Below are 20,934 nucleotides of genomic sequence, written 5' to 3'. Positions count from 1 at the left end.
TTCAGAGATTATGGGTCTATCAAGCAGAATTACTTATATTTCACATGTAGATAACATACTTCTGCTGCAAAATCACTTGAATCATGGATGTTACAATGCAATAACCACTTGACCACAACTCAGATTTATGTCTCCAAATGTGTATTTTAATTGTAATGCTGCAACAAGAAACTATATGGAAGCATATACAGCTAAACTCAAAATTATATGAACTTCATGGCCATTCAAAATACTTTGGAAGGTATAAGCATTGGTATTGTTTTTAAGTATTTTTTGTTGAAGTACATCCTTAATATCTATCATTAGTTACATCTGTGAACCAGAGAGTGAAGTGTCATCAGTCACAAAAATTCTTTTTGGTTCAGCCCCCAAATCTGCTATCCTCATTTGTGGTTTAGATCCAACTTAGATACTAAAGCTCTTCATATACTTTGCAATATCACAAAGTCATGCTTGTGAAATAAAAATATTAAAAAAAGAAGTTACCTCATCCTTCTGAGCAGAACCCTCAAGTTCTGTCTTCCATATTTCCAACACAATTTCATTTGATGTCTCCTCTTCTTAGCATTTTCTTCCTTCTCAGAGTATCTCCAGATCTCCAGTTACTGCACTGTGTTTCTAAAGTTAAGACTTAATCTTATAATTCTGGAGATTTCAAGTTCCATTTGTATCTTTGATTCTGTTGTAATATGTGGTTTTGAGTAATCAGGAAACTTGCCAGTGCATCTGTAAAGAGGAATTGTTTGCATCTGGCCAGCAATGTGGCGTATTTTGAATTGAACTAAATAATTTCCTGTGTCACTATGAGGTATTATTAAGTACCAAACACTTTGGTCCACCAAACAGCCAAATTAATTGAGAAAGATTTTCTCCCAGACTGATGAAATGGAAAGAGGTGAACTTTTAGTAGATTTCTATATAGTTCAATGAATAAGCTTTGCTTTCATTCACTTCTCCAAAGCAGGATCAGCTTTCCCTGTGACACTGCAGAAGCTTCTTGTTCAAACCCTTTTTAAAAGTTTGCAATTAAAATATGCATCATTTTTTTTAAGTTTTGACACTAATTGTAAAAAGGATGTCACTTTGTAATTATGAAACCAGCCACTCCTTGCCCTGTCCACAATGAACTTTAAGAAAAGTTTATTCCTTTATCTTCAGAGTTACTTTTTCATGTTTGTTAGTCCTTTTGCAGATGTCTTCTTTCAAAACTAAAAAAGGCTTTCGCTTCCAATTTTTATAGTTCTGCAATGCAACTTTATAAGAGCTACATACAAGAGTACAATGCCTTAATTTATACAACAAACAAAAATTTTTGGTTACATCTCTCAGCATGGCATTTATTTTTATTACAGCTTTCTTCAGAAATTTATATATGCATGTGTTTATTCATATCTGTAGGCATTTGTGCCTGTTTTATCAGCCTGCATCTCCAGCTTGCCAAAATGATTTTGAATTGTGAATCTGTCTTCCAGAACTTTGTTGTCAGCCTAAGTCTAGTGTTATGTGCAAATTCAGTAGTGCCCAGTCACCAGAAAAATAGAATTCCCCCCAAATACTGGATGCAATATTCCAGATATCACCTTAAGAAGTGTTGAGGAAGATAATCACTTTCCTTAATCTGTTTTTTTACCAGGCTGTGCTCCTGGTAAACCAGATTAGAATGCTGTACAGTGTATACTTATTCTCTAAACATTTACTGAACTTATGTACTTAGCTACCCATCTACTGTGGCAGTTAATTCTGATTTCTTTGTCAAGCTCTTGGAATCTACTTGTGTTGAATACTGCTGATACAATTAATTTTACCAACAGATGATAAAAAGGTGGGACTGGGATGGACTCATTGATAAAGTTGCCAGGTACTGCTATGGTGAATATGGTTAGGGGCTCTGCACTGCTTTTGGGGTTTTGGCTGCTGAGTTTCAGAGCCAACTTCCACAGCACAGCTGGCTGACCTTAAAACAATTGCTGGGAGATGCCTCAGCAGGGCTCAGCCCCCTCTCGTTTCAGGAGCTGCTTCTAAGATGGGTGTTAACCCTTACTCTCTCCTTGAGCTGTGCTGTAGCTTTGCTGGAGTCTTTCCACCTGCCTAGCTGACATGGATACTGATCCTGGTCTACAAACTGGAATTACTGTCATATCACTGTGGACACATCTGGTATGAGTGGACTGCTGGCTGACCCATCACAGAGCTTCTTTGCTTTCCTTGTCCACAGGAGGTGGGACTGCATGCTTGACAGTCCTGTCCTTGTCTGCTCTTGTGGTGATGCTGCCTTTTTGGATCTCTTTTCCTTATGGAACAGCTCCTCCTGCTGCTCCTTGACATGGCCATTTTAATCTATGCTTCAGCCATAATTCTCCCTGTGGACTCACACGATGTTGAGCAGCTTTTGAAATAGCTGACTACTAGGCTTCTGGAGTCACCTTTCTATAAACTGTGTATGGGGATATATATGTACTTTGCTAGTTGACTCCATGAGAATGGGATGTTCAGGTTCAGCTAGCACCCATCTGATCTCTGATGTTGATTTTGACTCATGGGTAGACCTTTGTCTCTATCTGTGTCATGCATTCAGACTGAGTGCCTGACAATCAGCATCAAGGGAGTAAGGCTGCAAAACACAATGGAGCACCCTCTTCTCAAGTGTTGGTGACCTGAATGTGATATGGTGACAGTGACAGGCATGATATCACTACATAGAATCTTAAGCTGATCCTTTTCAGGTCAAAATATGTCACTTCCTGCTGTTTCACCGAAGTGCACAGCACAATATGATCCCAGGAATTGGATGGTCATTTTTGCAGGGTGAAGGAATTATCTACCCATCAGCAGCTTTGTTTGACCCTTCCTGGAGAAAAAGATTGCTCCAGTACTTTCTAGATAATTCCTGAACATGAGCATAATTGAGAATATAGGAGCAGAATCAAATCCAGCAGCTGAAATGGCAGCAGTGTCACTCAGATTGTCAGCCCATTCCCAGACAGGGTAGGCTTGGCTTGGCTTTTGAGGGCTGCAGTGAGTAGAAGTACATGAGTCATCCCGGGTCTCTTAGCCATGGAAACAAAGGTCATTCCCTGGTGTGGGTTCCCAGGATAATATAAAGTTGCATTAAACAACTGCAAGTTCTGTAGTTTGTTGCATAAGGGATGAATTGCAATTTAGTAATAACACTAAACTTAGAATTATTTCTGTAAACAGTTTGTTGATTTAAACTGTGTCTGATTTTCTAATTGTACAACATTAGGAGAGTACTGTAGTATGTTAATAACTATAAACAGACATTGTTCCATTGTTCCATAATTTCATTAAATGTCTAACATATCCTATTGAAGCATCTCCAGCAGAGATGGTATTTATGCTATTTGTTCATATCTATACTTGCTATTTTGCTTAATTAGATTCTGTCATGTATGGGCTGTATTGCTACAAGTGGATGAATCCATTATCCTGATGATGTGTGGATGCTACAGATCTGTTTTCTTGAAGTCAAGCTAGGGAGTAAGGCTGAGCAAATACTCCTTGGGCAGGTATCCCTGCCTGTGGTGGGGAGGTTGGAACTAGATGATATGTAAGGTCCCTTCCAATCCAACCATTCTATGACTGTATCATCCTGTGGTCTCTAGAAACACACACAAGCACATATAGTCAGACTATTCAAGCACACAGTTGGCCATGCAGATCACATGGACAGGAAGCACTTGATAATTTTACTTTGAGAATGCTTTGAAAATTTAGTTAATGTCACTATGAAGTCATCAGAATTAGCAAGATATTTAAAACATAAGCATCTAGAGCACAAAGACAAACCTCTACAATTTTTTCAGCCATGTTTTAAGCCATGTGACATTCAATTCAGTACTTTAAAAAATTTCACCAAACTTAATGACAAGTGTGTAGACAAGCCTCCTTTGAGGTTTCTTCTTTCACAGCAAAACAAAAAATGTCACATAGCACCAGAGAACACTTATTCTTCCTGCCATAAAAAGTAAAAATGGCTGGGATAATACACACAAAGCAATAGAGCAGCAAACTAAAATGGATTCTGTTGTCAGCAAACACTGTTAGAAGACACAGGAAATACTACTTAAAGTTTGAAGAGACAAGTATCTGCACAAATTACATAGTGGAAGAGGATTCCTGAATGGGTGGATGAAACTACAAATGTTTCTAAAATGTCTCAGATTAAGGTATTTGACAAATTCTGTTTCAATGGTGAAATAAATTAAGAGCTACCTTCTATAAGCCACTGGAGGGAAGATTTACCACAGAAGCTGTATTCTCAACAGTAAATTATTTCTTTAATAAAAATGTTTTCTGGAAAATCTGTGCAAGTGTAAAGGCCAGTGGAACATCTGCTTTGACTCACATAAAAGAAGGATTGGTTGGTAAGATTACGTAGTCACCACTACACCTGGAATTCATTCACTGCAATGTTCATAGATGAGTTATTACAGCAAAGAAAGTGGAGCCAGACCTGCAAAAAGTGCTACAGGATGTCATCAGTTTGGCTCATTTCATAAAACAAGGCCTTGAAATATTAGGACTTTTACAATACTGTGCAAAGATAGGGGAGAGACGAAGAAAATCCTTTATACTTGTGGGAAGTTGACCTTGATTGGCTGTCACATGCCCACCAAGCCAATTTGCAGATATTTGAATACATTTGATAAGGACTTGCTTCAGTATTAGAAGACACCACAGAGATTACACTCATAAACAAAGAAGACATGACAGTGCAAGACAGGGAGAGATTAAGGAATAAGGTATTAAAAAACAACCAATCTAGGCACGTAAAGCAGGACATCAGATACTGAAGTGCAAAACCACTGTTCTAAAAACCCCAGTTGAGCTGCTCCATAACCCTTTAAAAATGCAAATCCTTTCACCAAAATGAAAACTATGCAACTGAATCTTGACCCAATTTGCATGCTTAGACAAATCAGCTGAACTAGCAACCCCAAAAACAAGATCTAAAATAGCACAAATATTAAATGACATTAGGATATTTCTGCCCCTGAGATAAATAGGTGAGCATTGCCCATAACAGCACCTTGGAATTGGCAGCACCAGAGCTGAGGCTCTCAGGAGCCCAGGAGAAGCTGCGTAATAATTGCAAGCCCTTGAGTTGCAATGATGACACCTTTTGCTGTCCTTTGTCTATCAATTGCTGTGGTTGAATCCCTGGCAGGAATTCTAGGAAATGGAATTATCTTGGCTGCCAGTTCATCGACCTGCATTGGGAGCAAGACATGGTCCCAGTATGATATGATCATGAGCTCACTGAGTTCATCTAGATTAATTCTGCAGTTATGGGCTACACTGGATTTTTTAATAAGTATATTTTATGAGCCCATCTTTTATAAAGGAAACATGTACATAGTTTCCGAGACAATTGTTACGTTTCTGATCTACTCCAGCCTCTGGTTTGGAGCCTGGCTTAGTGTCTTCTATTGTATCAAGGTTGCCAGTTTTACACAGCATTTCTTCATCTGGCTGAAGCTAAGAATTGCCAGGCTGGTGCCCTGGATGCTGCTCACATCATGGCTCTGCTCCTTCACAGCTGCAATTCTCTTTGCCTGGGATGTCTACGGCGTGCATGAGAACAACACTGCTCTTCTACCCATGACAAACTGTTCAGCAAGGAGAACCACATGGAATGACAGTTTGACTTTACTGATTTATCTCCGGAGTACAAGTACAGCTTTGCCTTTAATGTTGTCTGTTGTTTCAAATATCCTGCTGATTAGGTCTCTGTGGATACACACTAGACACATGCAAAATAATGCAAGTGGCTTCAGGGATCCCAGCTTAGAGGCTCATATGAAAGCCATCAAGTCAGTCGGTTCCTTCTTTGTACTTTCCATTATATATTTTATTTGTTTGCTTCTCCTCTATTCCAGAGTTTTTTCACTTTTTAGTGATAAGCAATCCATGTGTATAGTTATAATGGCTGCCTGTTCTACAGGACACACAATGGTTTTAATTTGGAGCAATCCAAAATTTCAAGAGCTGCCAGCTATGATTTGGCACCACACAAAGTGTCCTGTCAGAACTATATCTGTGTAAAAGACCATGATTTAGCCTGCACTTTCTAGTTTAGATCAAAAATAATTCAAATTAATTTGTCAGAGATATAAAATAATAGGCAATGGAATTAATAGATTATGGTCTTGATCTGGAATCATGAAGAGTGGAAATTTGTTTTACTTAGTTGTGAGTCTTGTTTTGAAAAATTTTGTAAGTTGTCTCCTATTTGCTACACTTTCCTTAGAAATTGCCATGGTTTCTCTGGGACAAGAAAAAAACAAGGCAATGACTCAGATTCCTGTATGATTTGGTAAAGAACAAAACAGTCTTTTGATCTTCTTCTGCTCTTCCTGAAGTAATGATTGTTGTCAGTGCATTATTGTTACATTAGGTCTGGAGTTTTGGGAGCCTTTCCAGCTAGAGTGGGAGTTTATCCACTTTTGAAGTGACTGTCACAGAAACATACTTGACTTGAGCCTTATGTTGACTAAGCCCATCCTGATTCAATGTATCTGGTTTGGATGCTGTCGACCTGTTTGAAGCCATGTACCTGTAATTGATCTGAGTCTGTGCCTCAATTGTTTTATTTTACAAATTAAAAAATGACATATCAAAGGATAATTGGTGCTGGAGTCTTCCTTCTCCTCATGACATAAACTGTGCCACAGGTGACAGAAATGTCTTGTAGGAGTATTTTTTATGCCATTTAACAGGGATGGTAGAAATTCAGCACATGGCAATGATACTCGGACATGCCATTGTCATCACCCGGCAGTGTCACCATGCTGGTTCCCAGCCCAGCACCATCAGACACCTGTGCTGGGAGGGCTGCTCCATCCTCTGCCCTTCCCTGCTCTCCCCTCACCGGCCTTCAGGAACAAACCTCAGAGCTCCCAGACCACAGCAACAAGCAAAACACGTGGGCTGTGCTCAACCCTCAATCCATGTGTGCTGTCCTGCTCCTGGCTGAGCTCTGAGGCACACGGCTGCTCAGCAGGGACACCCTGAACAGCTGCTCTCACACAGTTTGGTTTGCGTGCCATTATTCCACATTCCTCATGCACACCAGAGTCAAAAGTATGTGCTATTTTCCCACCTCTTTAAGTACATCTTCCCTCCAAAGCTTCCTTTCCATAAAATTAAATCAAATAGTTACCAGTTTACTCACATGAATTTGGGGATCTAAGAGGGAACACTGACAAAGATACTGGAAGGCACCTCATAGGGCCAGTTTCCTGCTAGATGTTCCTTTCTGTAATATACTATGTAACTAATTATTATCACCAAAAAAAAAAAAAAATCTTTAACATGCATTATATACACCATCTACTAGATCCCTTTGTTTTACTGAATAAGTTAATAAATAAATTTGACAAAAATTTATTCTGGTAAACAAAAGTAACAGCCTCTGTACTAAAACAAATGAGAATTACAGCAGTTGTGATCCTCTGTATTCACACATCTTGTTTAAAAGTATTAATTTTTCTCTTTTTGTGTGTTTGTCCATAAGATGGGAATTGGTTTGATTCCCACATCTTAACTAACCATATACCAACCTAATGAAAATTTAAAAGTCATGGACTCAGACCCTTCCAGAGCATGAACTATTTGCATACACACCAATGCTACTCAGACCCTCTTGCAGCTCGATTCAATTCTGGTACAGTGAATCAAATCAGGAAACAAAATTCAAAGCTCATCCTCCTCTAACACTGCCAGAAGGACATCATGCAAATCATCTTGTCCTGTACCTCTTTCCATTGAGCATCCAGTAAAAAAAAAAAAAACCACAATATTTTCTAGGGAACTGCCCACATGTAACATAAAACAATGAGGCCAGCATTAGAAACAAACCCCTTTTCTGTTAAAGGCACTCTTCTGGGTTTCTGTTATTTAATGATGAAAATAATAATCAGTAAGCCCACAGCAGTAAGCAAATCCGAGAAAGACAGAAGAATACATTTATTTTCTAAAGCACAGTCTTTTCCAAGAAAAAAAACCCAGTAATCTGATTAGAGTCCTTAGCTCAAGGCAAGAAATGCAAATATCTGCATGAGAGGATCCTTCTCTGATTTGCATTCCTATAAGCACGCCTCTGAATTTTCATCATTGAAATTCAAAACAATGTGCAATCGAGTCAATTTTCAGTGCCCACCACAGCAGGATTTAAAGCCTGTGTGCCAGGCTGTACTGCTTATCTGTGTATGGGGGGACACGGGAAGACAAAAAGCTTTGAATGGACTTTCTGGTGAAATGAAGGCCTTACTTTTGGGGGTTTGGCTGCCCTGTTTCAGAGCGAACTTCCACAGTCCACCTGACTGGTCTTTTAGAAAATTGTTGAGAGAGGCCTCAGGGAGGCTTGGGCCCCTCTACATTCAGGAGCTGCTTCTAAGCTTGATGGTCAACCTTGGTCTCTTCTTGAGCTGTGCTGCAGTTTTTCCTGGGCCTTTCCACCTTCTTAGCTTACTTAGATATCGATCCTGGCCTGCAGATTGGAATTACTGGCTTGATCCTGGTCATGTCTTATCACTCTGGATATGACTGGCAATCCCTGGACTTGTGGCTGTCCCTAATTGTTCTCATGAAGCTTATCTGTTGTCCTTGCCCACATTGTGGGTGGATTGCTCTCACTGTCTTTGCCTTGCCTTGTGGGGATTCCTTCAACATGGGCAAAATAACTGAATTTGAATTCCAATCAATAAGATGCTAGGCGAATGAGAAAGGAAGAACAAAACCAGAAACCTTTTCCCCCCGTCCCTTGCTCTTCACTCTTCCATTCCCTCCCTGAGCAGGGCAGAGGATCAGGGAATGGGGATTGCACAGGGGATCCTCTCCACAAGGTGCAATCTTCCAGCAACAAACTGCTTCAGCATGGGATCCCCACAGGCTGCAGCTCCTGCCATGAGCCTTTTCTATGGTGGGATCTCCCCAGGATGCAGCTTCCTTCAGGGCACCTGGTGCCAGGGGGGCTCTGCTCAGGCTGCAGTGTGGGTATCTGCTGCAGTGTGGTCTGCCAGGTCCTGCAGGATCACGGTCTCCATCAGCATGGTCCTCTCCAGGGAAAGCATGGCAATGTCTGCTCTGGCACCTGGAGCACACTGACCCCTTCCTTCTTCACTGATCTGGCTGTCTGCCAGGCTGTTTCTCTCACACATTCTCTCCCTGTTCTCTCTCTCTCACAGCTGCTGTGCACTGGTGGACAGTAACCTGTAGGATAAGGGGTTATAATTATTAAAGTTGCTAAGGTTTATGCTCACAAGAAGGCCCCATAGGAAAGGCAGAGCTGCAGGCTGGATAGCTGGACATTGGTTGAGAGATGAGAGGTAATGAGTGAGGAGAGAGTCAGCTGGAAGTGAGATTGTGAATGGACACTGTGTGTTCACAATTGGGACTGTGATTGGATACACTGTCCACAATGAAGGAACGCATGGACAGTGTATGAGCAGGAAAATGATTGGATGGTAGGACATGCAGACAGCAGCCTGGCAGCTGAGCCAGCCGATGGGTGCCTTCTTTCTATTAAGTTCTGTTAAGTTTTGGGTTGTTTTCAGTGATGCCAGGTTAAAATTAAAGGTATAAAAAGGGGCCAATTTTTACAATAAAGCGATCTCCTTCAGATGCATAAGGGGGCCCGTGTCACTTTGTTCCCCACTGCTACAAATGGCACCAGAGCAGGGACTGCTTCATTTACTCTTCCTTAAATGAGTTGCCACAGAGATGTCACTGGCATCACTGGTGGGCAGGTCTTTGGCCAGTGGGGGGTCCCTTTTGGGGAAGCTGGGACTGGTTCTGTGTGACACAGGGGCAACTCCTGGTCTCTTCTCACACAAACCACCCCTGCAGCCTCCCCAGTACCAGCACCTTGCCCATAAACCCCACACATATCATACAGACATGGTTATCTTGTGGCAAGAGGCGCAGGCTCAATGCTGAAGGGGGCTGTGAGTTGCCTGGTCTACAGGAAGGTGTCCTTGCCTATGGCAGGGCGTTGGAACTGGGGGATGGTCTTTAAAGCCCCTTTCAACCCAAACCATTTCATGATTCTGTGACTCTATGGGTGAGCTTAAAAGATCTGAATTTAATGACTTGAATTGAAACAGCAGCTACTCAGTTTTCTTTTACTAAAAGGGAAATGATAAATATTTGCTCGCCTTTTTCTATTGGAAGTGTCTGTCAATAGCATGCTACGCAGCAGTTCCTGTCAAAAAACCAAAGACACTTTTTTATTTCTTCAAGGTGAAAGTGAATTTCTAAAAGGAGATGAGAAAGTAACTGCTTTTCAAAAGTTTTTGGTGACAAAAATTGTATAAGTGTGACAACTTCAAATACACTCATACAGATACACTTGCAAATTTGGAAGCTTCTACACTGTTTTAAAAACCACCAAAGGAATAGCTTCTCTGAGTTTTGAACCCATTTGTTAAACATATAAAACCAGAAGAATACGTGAATAGTTTGCAAGTTTTGACAAGAGGGAAATTGGCAATTTCAACTAATTTCAACAAAGAACTTTGCAGATGTGATAGTGAGAAAGCCATTCAGAGCATGTATTATACAAAACTGAACACAGAGTGAGGCCTCTAATCACAGTGTCACAAAGTGATAAGCACAGATTAAAAAAACAGTGAAGCATATACAATCATGTTGCTCTCACTAAAAATAATTATTAATAATATTTTTAATGAGAACAGAAAAAGATTTTATATCAATATTAAGTAAATAATTTACATTAAGCAATAGGAAATCTGAAAAAACTCAAAGAAACAACCTTGAAAACATCTCAAAATTTCTCATTTGATCACTGCCCACAGCTTCTTACTGTACTACTGACAGCTACTTGTGTAACAGCATTTGTGAAGAGCCTTTGTGTGTTTCCTTCTGTATTCTGGACTATAGATAAGATGTGAATTCCAAAGCTTTTCAATGAATCCAAGCCTCTTCACTTATTTAGAAGACCTATATCTTCTGGATGCAGAAAGTGTTTGAATTAACTTCTTTTAGCACATATACCAGAATTTCAAAAGCATGCATATTCCATATGGAATACGGAAACAAAATTGGGCCTCAATTAACACATGTGCCATTGCTCCTGTATGTAATGTTGTATATTCCCAGATCTTAAATTTGTTAGGCAAATTCCACATCTATTTTGGAGGCTGGTGAATAATGGACCAGTGAGGTACTCTGTAAAAATTATTTCCTTTTCTCTGTTCTGATTGTCCCACAGAAATTTATTGTTCTCCATTGGGACACTCAGAGCAAACACGCAGGGAAAATTATAATGCTTGATATTTTCCATACACAAAAGAAAAACATGATAACACTCTTTGCAGCAGTATCTTGGAAATATCAGATAAAGAGAAGGGCAACCCCACTATTAGAAGAGGCCATGGCATGTATGTCTCAGAAACCATAAAGAGATAACAGGGCAACAAAGGGAGACATTAAGGCATCACATAGAAAAAACAAATCTAGACATGTAAAGCAGGACATCAGACACTGGAATGGAAATCCATATTTGTAAACACCACAGTTCACCTGCTCCATAACCCTTCCAATGCAAATCCTTTCACCAAAATCAAAACTATGTAATTGAATCTTGACCCAATTTGCATGCTTAGACAAATCAGCTGAATTAGCAACCCCAAAAACAAGATCAAAAATAGCACAAATATTAAATGACATTAGGATATTTCTGCCCCTGAGATAAATAGGTGAACATTGCCCATAACAGCACCTTGGAATTGGCAGCACAAGAGCTGAGGCTTTTAGAAACCCAGGAGAAGCTGCATAATAATTGCAAGCCCTTGAGTTGCAATGATGACACCTTTTGGTGTCCTTTTCCTGTCAGTTGCTATAATTGAATCCCTGGCAGGAATTCTTGGAAATGGAATTATATTGGCTGCCAGTTCATCGACCTGCATTGGGAGCAAGACATGGCCCTCATATGATATGATTGTGATTTCACTGAGTTCATCTAAATTAATTTTTCAGTCATGGAATACACTGGATTTCTTAATAAGTATATTTTCTGAACCCTACTTTTATAATGAAAACCTGCTAACAGTTACCAAGGTAATTTTTACGCTTCTGAGCTACTCCAGCCTCTGGTTTGGAGCCTGGCTTAGTGTCTTCTATTGTATCAAGGTTGCCAGTTTTACACAGCATTTCTTCATCTGGCTGAAGCTAAGAATTGCCAGGCTGGTGCCCTGGATGCTGCTCACATCATGGCTCTGCTCCTTCACAGCTGCACTTCCCTTTGCCTGGGATGTCTACAGCGTGCACGAGAACATCACTGCTCTTCTACCCATGACAAACTCTTCAGCAAGGAGAACCACATGGAATGACAGTTTGAGTTTATTAATTCTCCTCTGTAATGCCAGTATTGGTCTGCCTTTAATGTTGTCTGTTGTTTCAAATATCCTGTTGATTCGGTCTCTGTGGATACACACTAGACACATGCAAAATAATGCAAGTGGCTTTGGGGATCCCAGCTTAGAGGCCCATATGAAAGCCATCAAGTCAGTTTTTTCCTTCCTTATCCTTTACATCTTATTTTTTATTTGTGTGCTTATCATTGTATTCAATGCTTTTTTACCTTTAAGCAATGGAGATTCAATCTTTGTGGTTTTAATGGCTGCCTGCCCTACAGCACACACATTCGTCTTAATTTGGAGCAATCCAAAATTTCAAGAGTTGCCAGCGAGGATTTGGCAACACATTAAGTGTCATGTCAGAACTGCTTCCATGTAAAAGACAGTGACTTAGCCTGCACTCTCTAGTTTAGATCCAAATCAATTAAATTGAAATCATCAGAGGTATAAATAAGATATGCTGGAATGAGGAGATTAGAACCTTGATATGTAGTGAATAGGAAGGTGGGAATTTGCTTTACTTGGATGTGAGTCTTGTTAAGAAAAAGTCTGCATTTTCTCAACTATCTGCTGTAAATTCCTTGGGAATCACCAGTTTCCCTAATACATCAGAAAAACACAGCCAAGACTGACTAGAAAGTAGTGTCTTGGAATGCTTTCCATTACAATTTATTATACAAAAGGAATAGACCTATTTAAGCACACGCATGGTCACATTTTATTTGTAAAGAAAAGTCTTGAATGCTGTTTCTGGTTACTAAAACCTCCTAAGGAGGATTCTAAGGAAGTCCCAATATTTTCAGAATATCACACTGATCATTTTTTACACTGATTGAACTCTAATAAAATATTTGGTGATCTAAAGATGCCTATAACATTCCAGCAGGGCTGAGGAAAGAACGACATGGCCTTTTGAGATTCCTCCTCTGCTGAAATAGTGATCTGTGTCACTGCATTTTTATTACATCACAACTGAAATTTCATTATCCTTTTCAGCTGCAGGGAAACTTTATCTACTTTTTAAGTGACTGTCACAGAAACATACTTCACCTGAGCCTTATGTTGACTCAGCCCATCCTGATTCAATGTATCTGGTTTGGATGCTGTCAATCTGTTTGAAGCCATGTACCTGTAATTGATCTGAGTCTGTGCCTCAATTGTTTTATTTTACAAATTAAAAAATGACATATCAAAGGATAATTGGTGATGGAGTCTTCCTTCTCCTCATGACATAAACTGTGCCACAGGTGACAGAAATGTCTTGTAGGAGTATTTTTTATGCCATTTAACAGGGATGGTAGAAATTCAGCACATGGCAATGATACTCGGACGTGCCATTGTCATCACACGGCAGTGTCACCATGCTGGTTCCCAGCACCATCAGACACCTGTGCTGGGAGGTGCTGGGAGGGCTGCTCCATCCTCTGCCCTTCCCTGCTCTCCCCTCACCGGCCTTCAGGAACAAACCTCAGAGCTCCCAGACCACAGCAACAAGCAAAACACGTGGGCTGTGCTCAACCCTCAATCCGTGTGTGCTGTCCTGCTCCTGGCTGAGCTCTGAGGCACACGGCTGCTGAGCAGGGACACCCTGAACAGCTGCTCTCACACAGTTTGGTTTGCGTGCCATCATTCCACATTCCTCATGCACACCAGAGTCAAAATCATGTGCTATTTTCCCACCTCTTTAAGTACATCTTCCCTCCAAAGATTCCTTCTCATAGAATTAAAACAAATACTTACCAGATCATTAGCATACATTTGGAAATCTAAGAGGGGAAGCAAACAGAATTATTGGAAAATGCATCATAGGCTCAGTCTTATGGAAAACCTTTTTGTCTACACCTGACCAGACAACTAACTATTCTCATATTTATAAAATCAACATTAACATGCATGTTACACAGTCTACTAAATCCCTGTGTTCTACTGGAAAATTATAATGCTTAAATATCTCCACACACAGAAGAAAAGCATGATAATCCTCTCTGCAGCAGAAATTTGAAAATACCTGACAAAGAGAAGAACACCCCCACTATTAGAAGAGGCCATGGCATGTATGTCTCAGAAACCATGAAGAGATAACAGGGCAACAAAGGGAGACATTAAGGCATCACATAGAAAAAACAAATCTAGACATGTAAAGCAGGACATCAGACACTGGAATGGAAATCCATATTTGTAAACACCACAGTTCACCTGCTCCATAACCCTTTAAAAATGCAAATCCTTTCACCAAAATCAAAACTATGTAATTGAATCTTGACCCAATTTGCATGATTAGACAAATCAGCTGAACTAGCAACCCCAAAAACAAGATCAAAAATAGCACAAATATTAAATGACATTAGGATATTTCTGCCCCTGAGACAAATAGGTGAGCATTGCCCATAACAGCACCTTGGAATTGGCAGTGCATGGCAGATTTGAGGCTCTCAGGAGCCCAGGAGAAGCTGCATAATAATTGCAAGCCCTTGAGTTGCAATGATGACACCTTTTGCTGTCCTTTGTCTATCAATTGCTGTGGTTGAATCCCTGGCAGGAATTCTAGGAAATGGAATTATCTTGGCTGCCAGTTCATCGACCTGCATTGGGAGCAAGACTTGGCCCCCATATGATATGATTGTGATCTCATTGAGTTCATCTAGATTAATTTTCCATTTCTGGAATGTCCTGTATTTGTTCATTAATATATTGCGTGAACACTCCTATTTTGAAGAAGATACATCTTTTTTTTTCAATCCAGGCTATATATTTCTGAGCTACTCCAGCCTCTGGTTTGGAGCCTGGCTTAGTGTCTTCTATTGTATCAAGGTTGCCAGTTTTACACAGCATTTCTTCATCTGGCTGAAGCTAAGAATTGCCAGGCTGGTGCCCTGGATGCTGCTCACATCATGGCTCTGCTCCTTCACAGCTGCAATTCTCTTTGCCTGGGATGTCTACGGCGTGCATGAGAACAACACTGCTCTTCTACCCATGACAAACTCTTCAGCAAGGAGAACCACATGGAATGACAGATTGACTTTATTGAACAATCTCTGGAATGCAAGTACACCTTTGCCTTTACTGTTTTCTGTTGTTTCAAATATCCTGTTGATTTGGTCTCTGTGGATACACACTAGACACATGCAAAATAATGCAAGTGGCTTTGGGGATCCCAGCTTAGAGGCCCATATGAAAGCCATCAAGTCAGTTTTTTCCTTCCTTATCCTTTACATCATATATTTTATCTGTTTGCTTCTACTCCTATACAGTGATTTTTCATCCTTGAGCATTGAGGAATCTATCTGTGAAGCTCTATTAGCTGCCTGTTCTACAGGACACACAATGGTTTTAATTTGGAGCAATCCAAAATTTCAAGAGTTGCCAGCGAGGATTTGGCAACACATTAAGTGTCATGTCAGAACTACTTCCATGTAAAAGACAGTGACTTAGCCTGCACTCTCTAGTTTAGATCCAAATCAATTAAATTGAAATCATCAGAGGCATAAATAAGAGATGCTGGAATGAGGAGATTAGGGCCTTGATGTGGAATCATGAAGAAGTGAACATTTGCTTTACCTGGTCTTTAATCTTGTTATGAAAACTTATCTAAATTCTCTGCTATCTACTGTACTTTCCTCAGAAGATCACCACAAGTTTAACTAATACATCAGAAAAACACAGCCAAGAATTACTAGAATATAATGTCTTGGAATGATTTACGTTACAATACCTGATACATATAAAACAGACCCACTTAAGCACAGGCATGATCAGATTTAATTTGTGAATATAAGGCTTGGATGTTGTTTCTGGAAGTCCCAATATTATCAGAATACTTCAGTGATCATTTATGACACTGATACTACTCTAAAAAGCATTTGTTGATTTTAAACATGCCTATAATATTCCAGCATGGTTGAGGAAAGAACGACATGGCCTTTTGAGATTCCTTCTCTGCTGAAATAGTGATCTGTGTCACTGCATTATTGTTACATCAAAACTGGAATTTCATTATCCTTTTCAGCTGCAGGGAAACTTTATCTACTTTTGAAGTGACTGTCACAGAAACATACTTGACTTGAGCCTTATGTTGACTCAGCCCATCCTGATTCAATGTATCTGGTTTGGATGCTGTCAATCTGTTTGAAGCCATGTACCTGTAATTGATCTGAGTCTGTGCCTCAATTGTTTTATTTTACAAATTAAAAAATGACATATCAAAGGATAATTGGTGCTAGAGTCTTCCTTTCTCTCATGACATAAACTGTGCCACAGGTGACAGAAATGTCTTGCAGGAGTATTTTTTATGCCATTTAACAGGGATGGTAGAAATTCAGTACATGGCAATGATACTCGGACATGCCATTGTCATCACATGGCAGTGTCACCATGCTGGTTCCCAGCCCAGCACCATCAGACACCTGTGCTGGGAGGTGCTGGGATGTGCTCCATCCTCTGCCCTTCCCTGCTCTCCCCTCACCGGCCTTCAGGAACAAACCTCAGAGCTCCCAGACCACAGCAACAAGCAAAACACGTGGGCTGTGCTCAACCCTCAATCCGTGTGTGCTGTCCTGCTCCTGGCTGAGCTCTGAGGCACACGGCTGCTGAGCAGGGACACCCTGAACAGCTGCTCTCACACCGTTTGGTTTGCGTGCCATCATTCCACATTCCTCATGCACACCAGAGTCAAAAGCAGTTCCTGTGCTATTTTCCAACCTCTTTAAATACATCTTCCCTCCTAAGCTTTCTTTCTTTAGAATTAAATCAATATTTGGGCATCTAAGAGGGAAAGACAACAGAAATACTGGAAAACATTTCATAGGCTCAGTCTTCTGGAAGACCTTTCTGTCTGTAACTGCTCTCCTAACTAACTATGGCCATATGAATAAAGATATCTTCAATATTAATTATATACACCATCTACTAAATCCCTATTCATTCTAAGATAAGTTTGATAGCGATTTGTTCAGGGAAAGAAAATAGAAACACCTGTATTAGTAGGAAAATTACAGTTACTGGGATTAGTATCCTTTGAAGACATTCATCTTGTCTGAGAGCAGGCATTTTCTCTTTTTTCCCTTCTGTTTGTAATCTAAAGGTGATTTGTTTCCCCCCTCCTTAAACCTGCCAGTTTGCAACCTGAAGAAGTTTTGAATGTCATGGAATCAAACCATAACATTTGAACTATTTCCACACATACACCAATGCCATGTAACTGCATTGGCAGCTTGATTCAAGTCTGTAATGGTGAATCAAATCAGGAAAAAAATGAAACTCAAAGCTCTTCCTGCTCTAACACTGTGAGAAGGACCTCATGCAAATCATCTTGTCCTGTACCTCTTTCCATTGAGCATCCAGGAAAAAGCTTACAATATTTTCTAGGAAATGCTCACATGTAACATAAAGCAATGAGGCCAGCATTTGAAACAAAGCCCTTTTCTGTTAAAAGCACTCTTTTGTATTACTGTAATTTAATGATGAAAAAAGTCATCAGTGAGCAATTCAAAGAAAGAGAGTAATCCCCACTTCTTTTCTAAAGTATAGTCTTTTCCAAGTGAAAAAACAGTAATTTGTTTAGAGTCCTTAGCTCAAGGCAAGAAATGCAAACATCTACGTGAGAGATCACCTACAGGATCCTTCTCTGATTTGCATTCTCATAAACACAGCTGGAATTTTCATAATGGAAATTCTGGACAACATCTGATGGGCTCTGCTTTCAATGCCCATCAGAACATGATTTAAGAATTGGTAGCACATGTACAGTTGGCAGCTGGGCACATTATATGATGGTCCCTTATTAGCTCTGCATGTGCATATTGAAATGAAAAGCAGGAATGGAACATTTAACTGGATAGCATCTTACACCAAAATACACATTTATTAAACTGATAGTTTCTTCACCAAAATTCCTTCTTTTTTCATATCAGAGGAGCTTAGTTTGTTGAGTTATTGAAATGCAAGTGCTACTCATGTCTTCAGGTTGCAAGAGCCTTACAGAAGCCGAATTTTGTTGTTTATTCAGGCCAATTCACTGAGCTCTTTCTGCACCTTTTACTTATGCAGTAAAATCTCTCAGAACAGTATCTTTCTTTTATGAAGGGAAATTAAAATTATGATACCTGCACTTATCTTTTCAATTATTTTCATCTATCCTATGAAATGGAATGGCACACTACACTAAGCTCAGAGTTGAAAAACAAAAATTCTGTTATCTTCAAGTAGTTGCACACATATATAAATACGTGTTGAATTAACCTAAAATGCGGGATGGGCAGAAATTTCAGTTCAGCTATGACAGCATATGTGTGTTTGTGAAAGTTCAGGAGCAATTAATGTCAGTTGCTCAAAAAATGAAGGAATTTTCTACTTAAGGGAGTTGTCAGGAAATCACTGTTTTTATCACAGCCACAGAAGCGGTCTAACTACAAGTACATCTTAAACTCATGGATTACCAGATCATTTATTTTGCAAGGAAAAAAGGAGATCTGAAGAGAAATCCTCACTATTCAGCATTATGAAAGTTGTGATTGCTAAAAAAATCACCAGCAAGGGTATCAATAAAAATCAGATTTAATACTAAGCAACAGCGTAACAAAGGTTATTTACAAGGTTCACTCTATTAATTGCTAGATGGTTAAGGCACACCAAGGGTAAAAAAGCAACAAACAAAATCCACTCAATCAAAACAGAAATTAACTGAGTACTATCTATGTGTGTGTGTGTTTAGCTGTGTGTGATAAAAGGATAGAAAGGGCAAGGACAAAAAGAAAAACAGCCTGAAAGCTTAATGGCACACCAACATAACTTGTACCTTAAACTTGACAATTTAGTAATGGAACAACACTGAACAGGATTTAACATAACTTAAATTGTACTTTAAACTCAACAATTTAGTAAAGAATTAACACTCAGCAGCATTTAATGTAGCTTATAACTTAAATAAAAGTTACCTATAGGCCTAACTTACTTAGATACCTAAGGTACTTAAACACCTAAGAGAGCAGCATTTCTCCTGTTTTGCCATAGCTATGTACACTTGTATGCACACAGACATAAAGAATCAGTGCAAGGTACTCGTGAAGAATTCCCTTCAATGTGACATTCACATTCTCTAGACAGAGAGACATAATTCTGTCTCTCAGGGGAAACACAGAGAGAAGAAGAGAAAACAATCTTTATCTCGGCTTCTTTGTTTTCCCCATGTGGAATGTGGTATGGGGATTGTTTTCCTGAAGTGATTGCTGGATTGGATTCTGGTGAAGGTTGTTTGGGTTCAATGAGCAATTGGATCCAGCTGTGTCTCAGACTCTCAGCAGAGAGTCATGAGTTTGTTAGTTGTTAGGTAAGTAAGAAGTAAGTATGTAGACTAGGATAGTCTCTCTTTAAATAGTATATTAATGTAATATAGTATAACTTTAATAAAGCTATCCTTCAACCTTCTGATCTGGAGCCAGACATCATCATTTCTTCCCGCACCTGGGGTTGCCTGATTATTCTGATACCCTGAAGGTAACGAAATACTCACTTTGGATGCCTTTGCATCTCCTCAATGGGCAAAGGGGCATCGAGGAGTGGGGTACCAGCCCAGGACCCATTGTTATTTGGTGATCTCCAAGAGCAGCAAAGGAGAGTTTGGTGGTTCAGAGGGGCAGTTGCTGGTCACAGCTGCTGCGGCACAGGAGCGCTCCAAGGGTCTCATTTTGGACCTCTGTTTATAGACCACAAGTGAGCAGGCCTCAGTCATAACATTGTTCCACCTTGCCCACGCTTTGTGCCATCACCCTTTCTTTGAAAGTGTGAGAGTAAGGATGCTACGCCATTCAGGCAAGAAAAACAGTTTCCAAGCTTGTTCATCAAAAATCCAGGAGCTCATTAGGCAGTGCAAGTTTCTGGGAGCAAACAGTGTTTCTGATAAGCTCAAGAGGAGCTGAGCCCAGGGCTGCTTATCAAGGCTGAGCCAAAAGAGCATTTCTCAGATCACAGTGTGGCCTGAAAGGGCAGGGGCTGGGGGATAAACCAGCACAGCCAGTAAAAAGCTGAAGTGACGGACAGCAGCCTAAATGCTCTAAGAAGAAAGAGCGACCAAATCCTTTCCCAGCCTTGTCTGAACTAACGCTGAGAAGATCCCGCTGTGTAAGAATAAGGCATGGAATAACTTGCACTCTCAAAAGTGGGAAGAGAGTTGAAAGGGCAGATGAATGTGACACACACGGTACAGAAGCAAGGGAACAAAAGGGTCAGAGAAAAAATAAAGGGAACAATGCAGACTATTGTATAACTGGGTACAAGTGCGAAAGACCAGTAGTACAAAGGGAATTAATTAATTAATTGCTGTAGCTTTCCTTAATTATCTGTTGCTGCATCTCATGTTTCTTCATCATTTATGTTTGACGCCACCACAATTTTCAGCTCCTGGACAGGCAAGATCATCAGAGTCTTCAGTGTTTGACATATTCCTTCCAGTCGGAGGCAAGAGCATAAGGACACATTATGTATCCCTAAGGGATCCAATCACTTTGCTTTACCAAATCAATTTCATACAACCTCCATA

At 40.1% G+C, this 20,934-nt stretch overlaps 3 protein-coding genes across 3 annotated transcripts; all 3 read left to right on the top strand.

Moving 5' to 3' along the window:
* The first annotated feature begins 5,130 nt into the window (after positions 1–5,130).
* On the top strand, positions 5,131–6,066 carry LOC144248877 (taste receptor type 2 member 40-like). The gene has a single exon (XM_077790857.1). The coding sequence runs from the start codon at positions 5,131–5,133 to the stop codon at positions 6,064–6,066; it is 936 nt and encodes a 311-aa protein (XP_077646983.1).
* Positions 6,067–11,844: 5,778 nt separating this feature from the next.
* LOC110480822 (taste receptor type 2 member 40) lies at positions 11,845–12,885 on the top strand. The gene has a single exon (XM_031506279.2). The coding sequence runs from the start codon at positions 11,845–11,847 to the stop codon at positions 12,778–12,780; it is 936 nt and encodes a 311-aa protein (XP_031362139.2). The 3' UTR covers positions 12,781–12,885.
* Positions 12,886–14,882: 1,997 nt separating this feature from the next.
* Positions 14,883–15,818, top strand: LOC144248876 (taste receptor type 2 member 40-like). The gene has a single exon (XM_077790856.1). It carries the CDS (start codon positions 14,883–14,885, stop codon positions 15,816–15,818), a length of 936 nt encoding a protein of 311 aa, XP_077646982.1.
* Positions 15,819–20,934: the final 5,116 nt, after the last annotated feature.

Source organism: Lonchura striata, chromosome 2, assembly GCF_046129695.1.
Source record: "Lonchura striata isolate bLonStr1 chromosome 2, bLonStr1.mat, whole genome shotgun sequence".
Taxonomy (NCBI): Eukaryota; Metazoa; Chordata; class Aves; order Passeriformes; family Estrildidae; genus Lonchura; species Lonchura striata.
The sequence above is the reverse complement of the archived record's forward strand: the minus strand, read 5'-3'. Positions and strand labels throughout refer to the sequence as shown.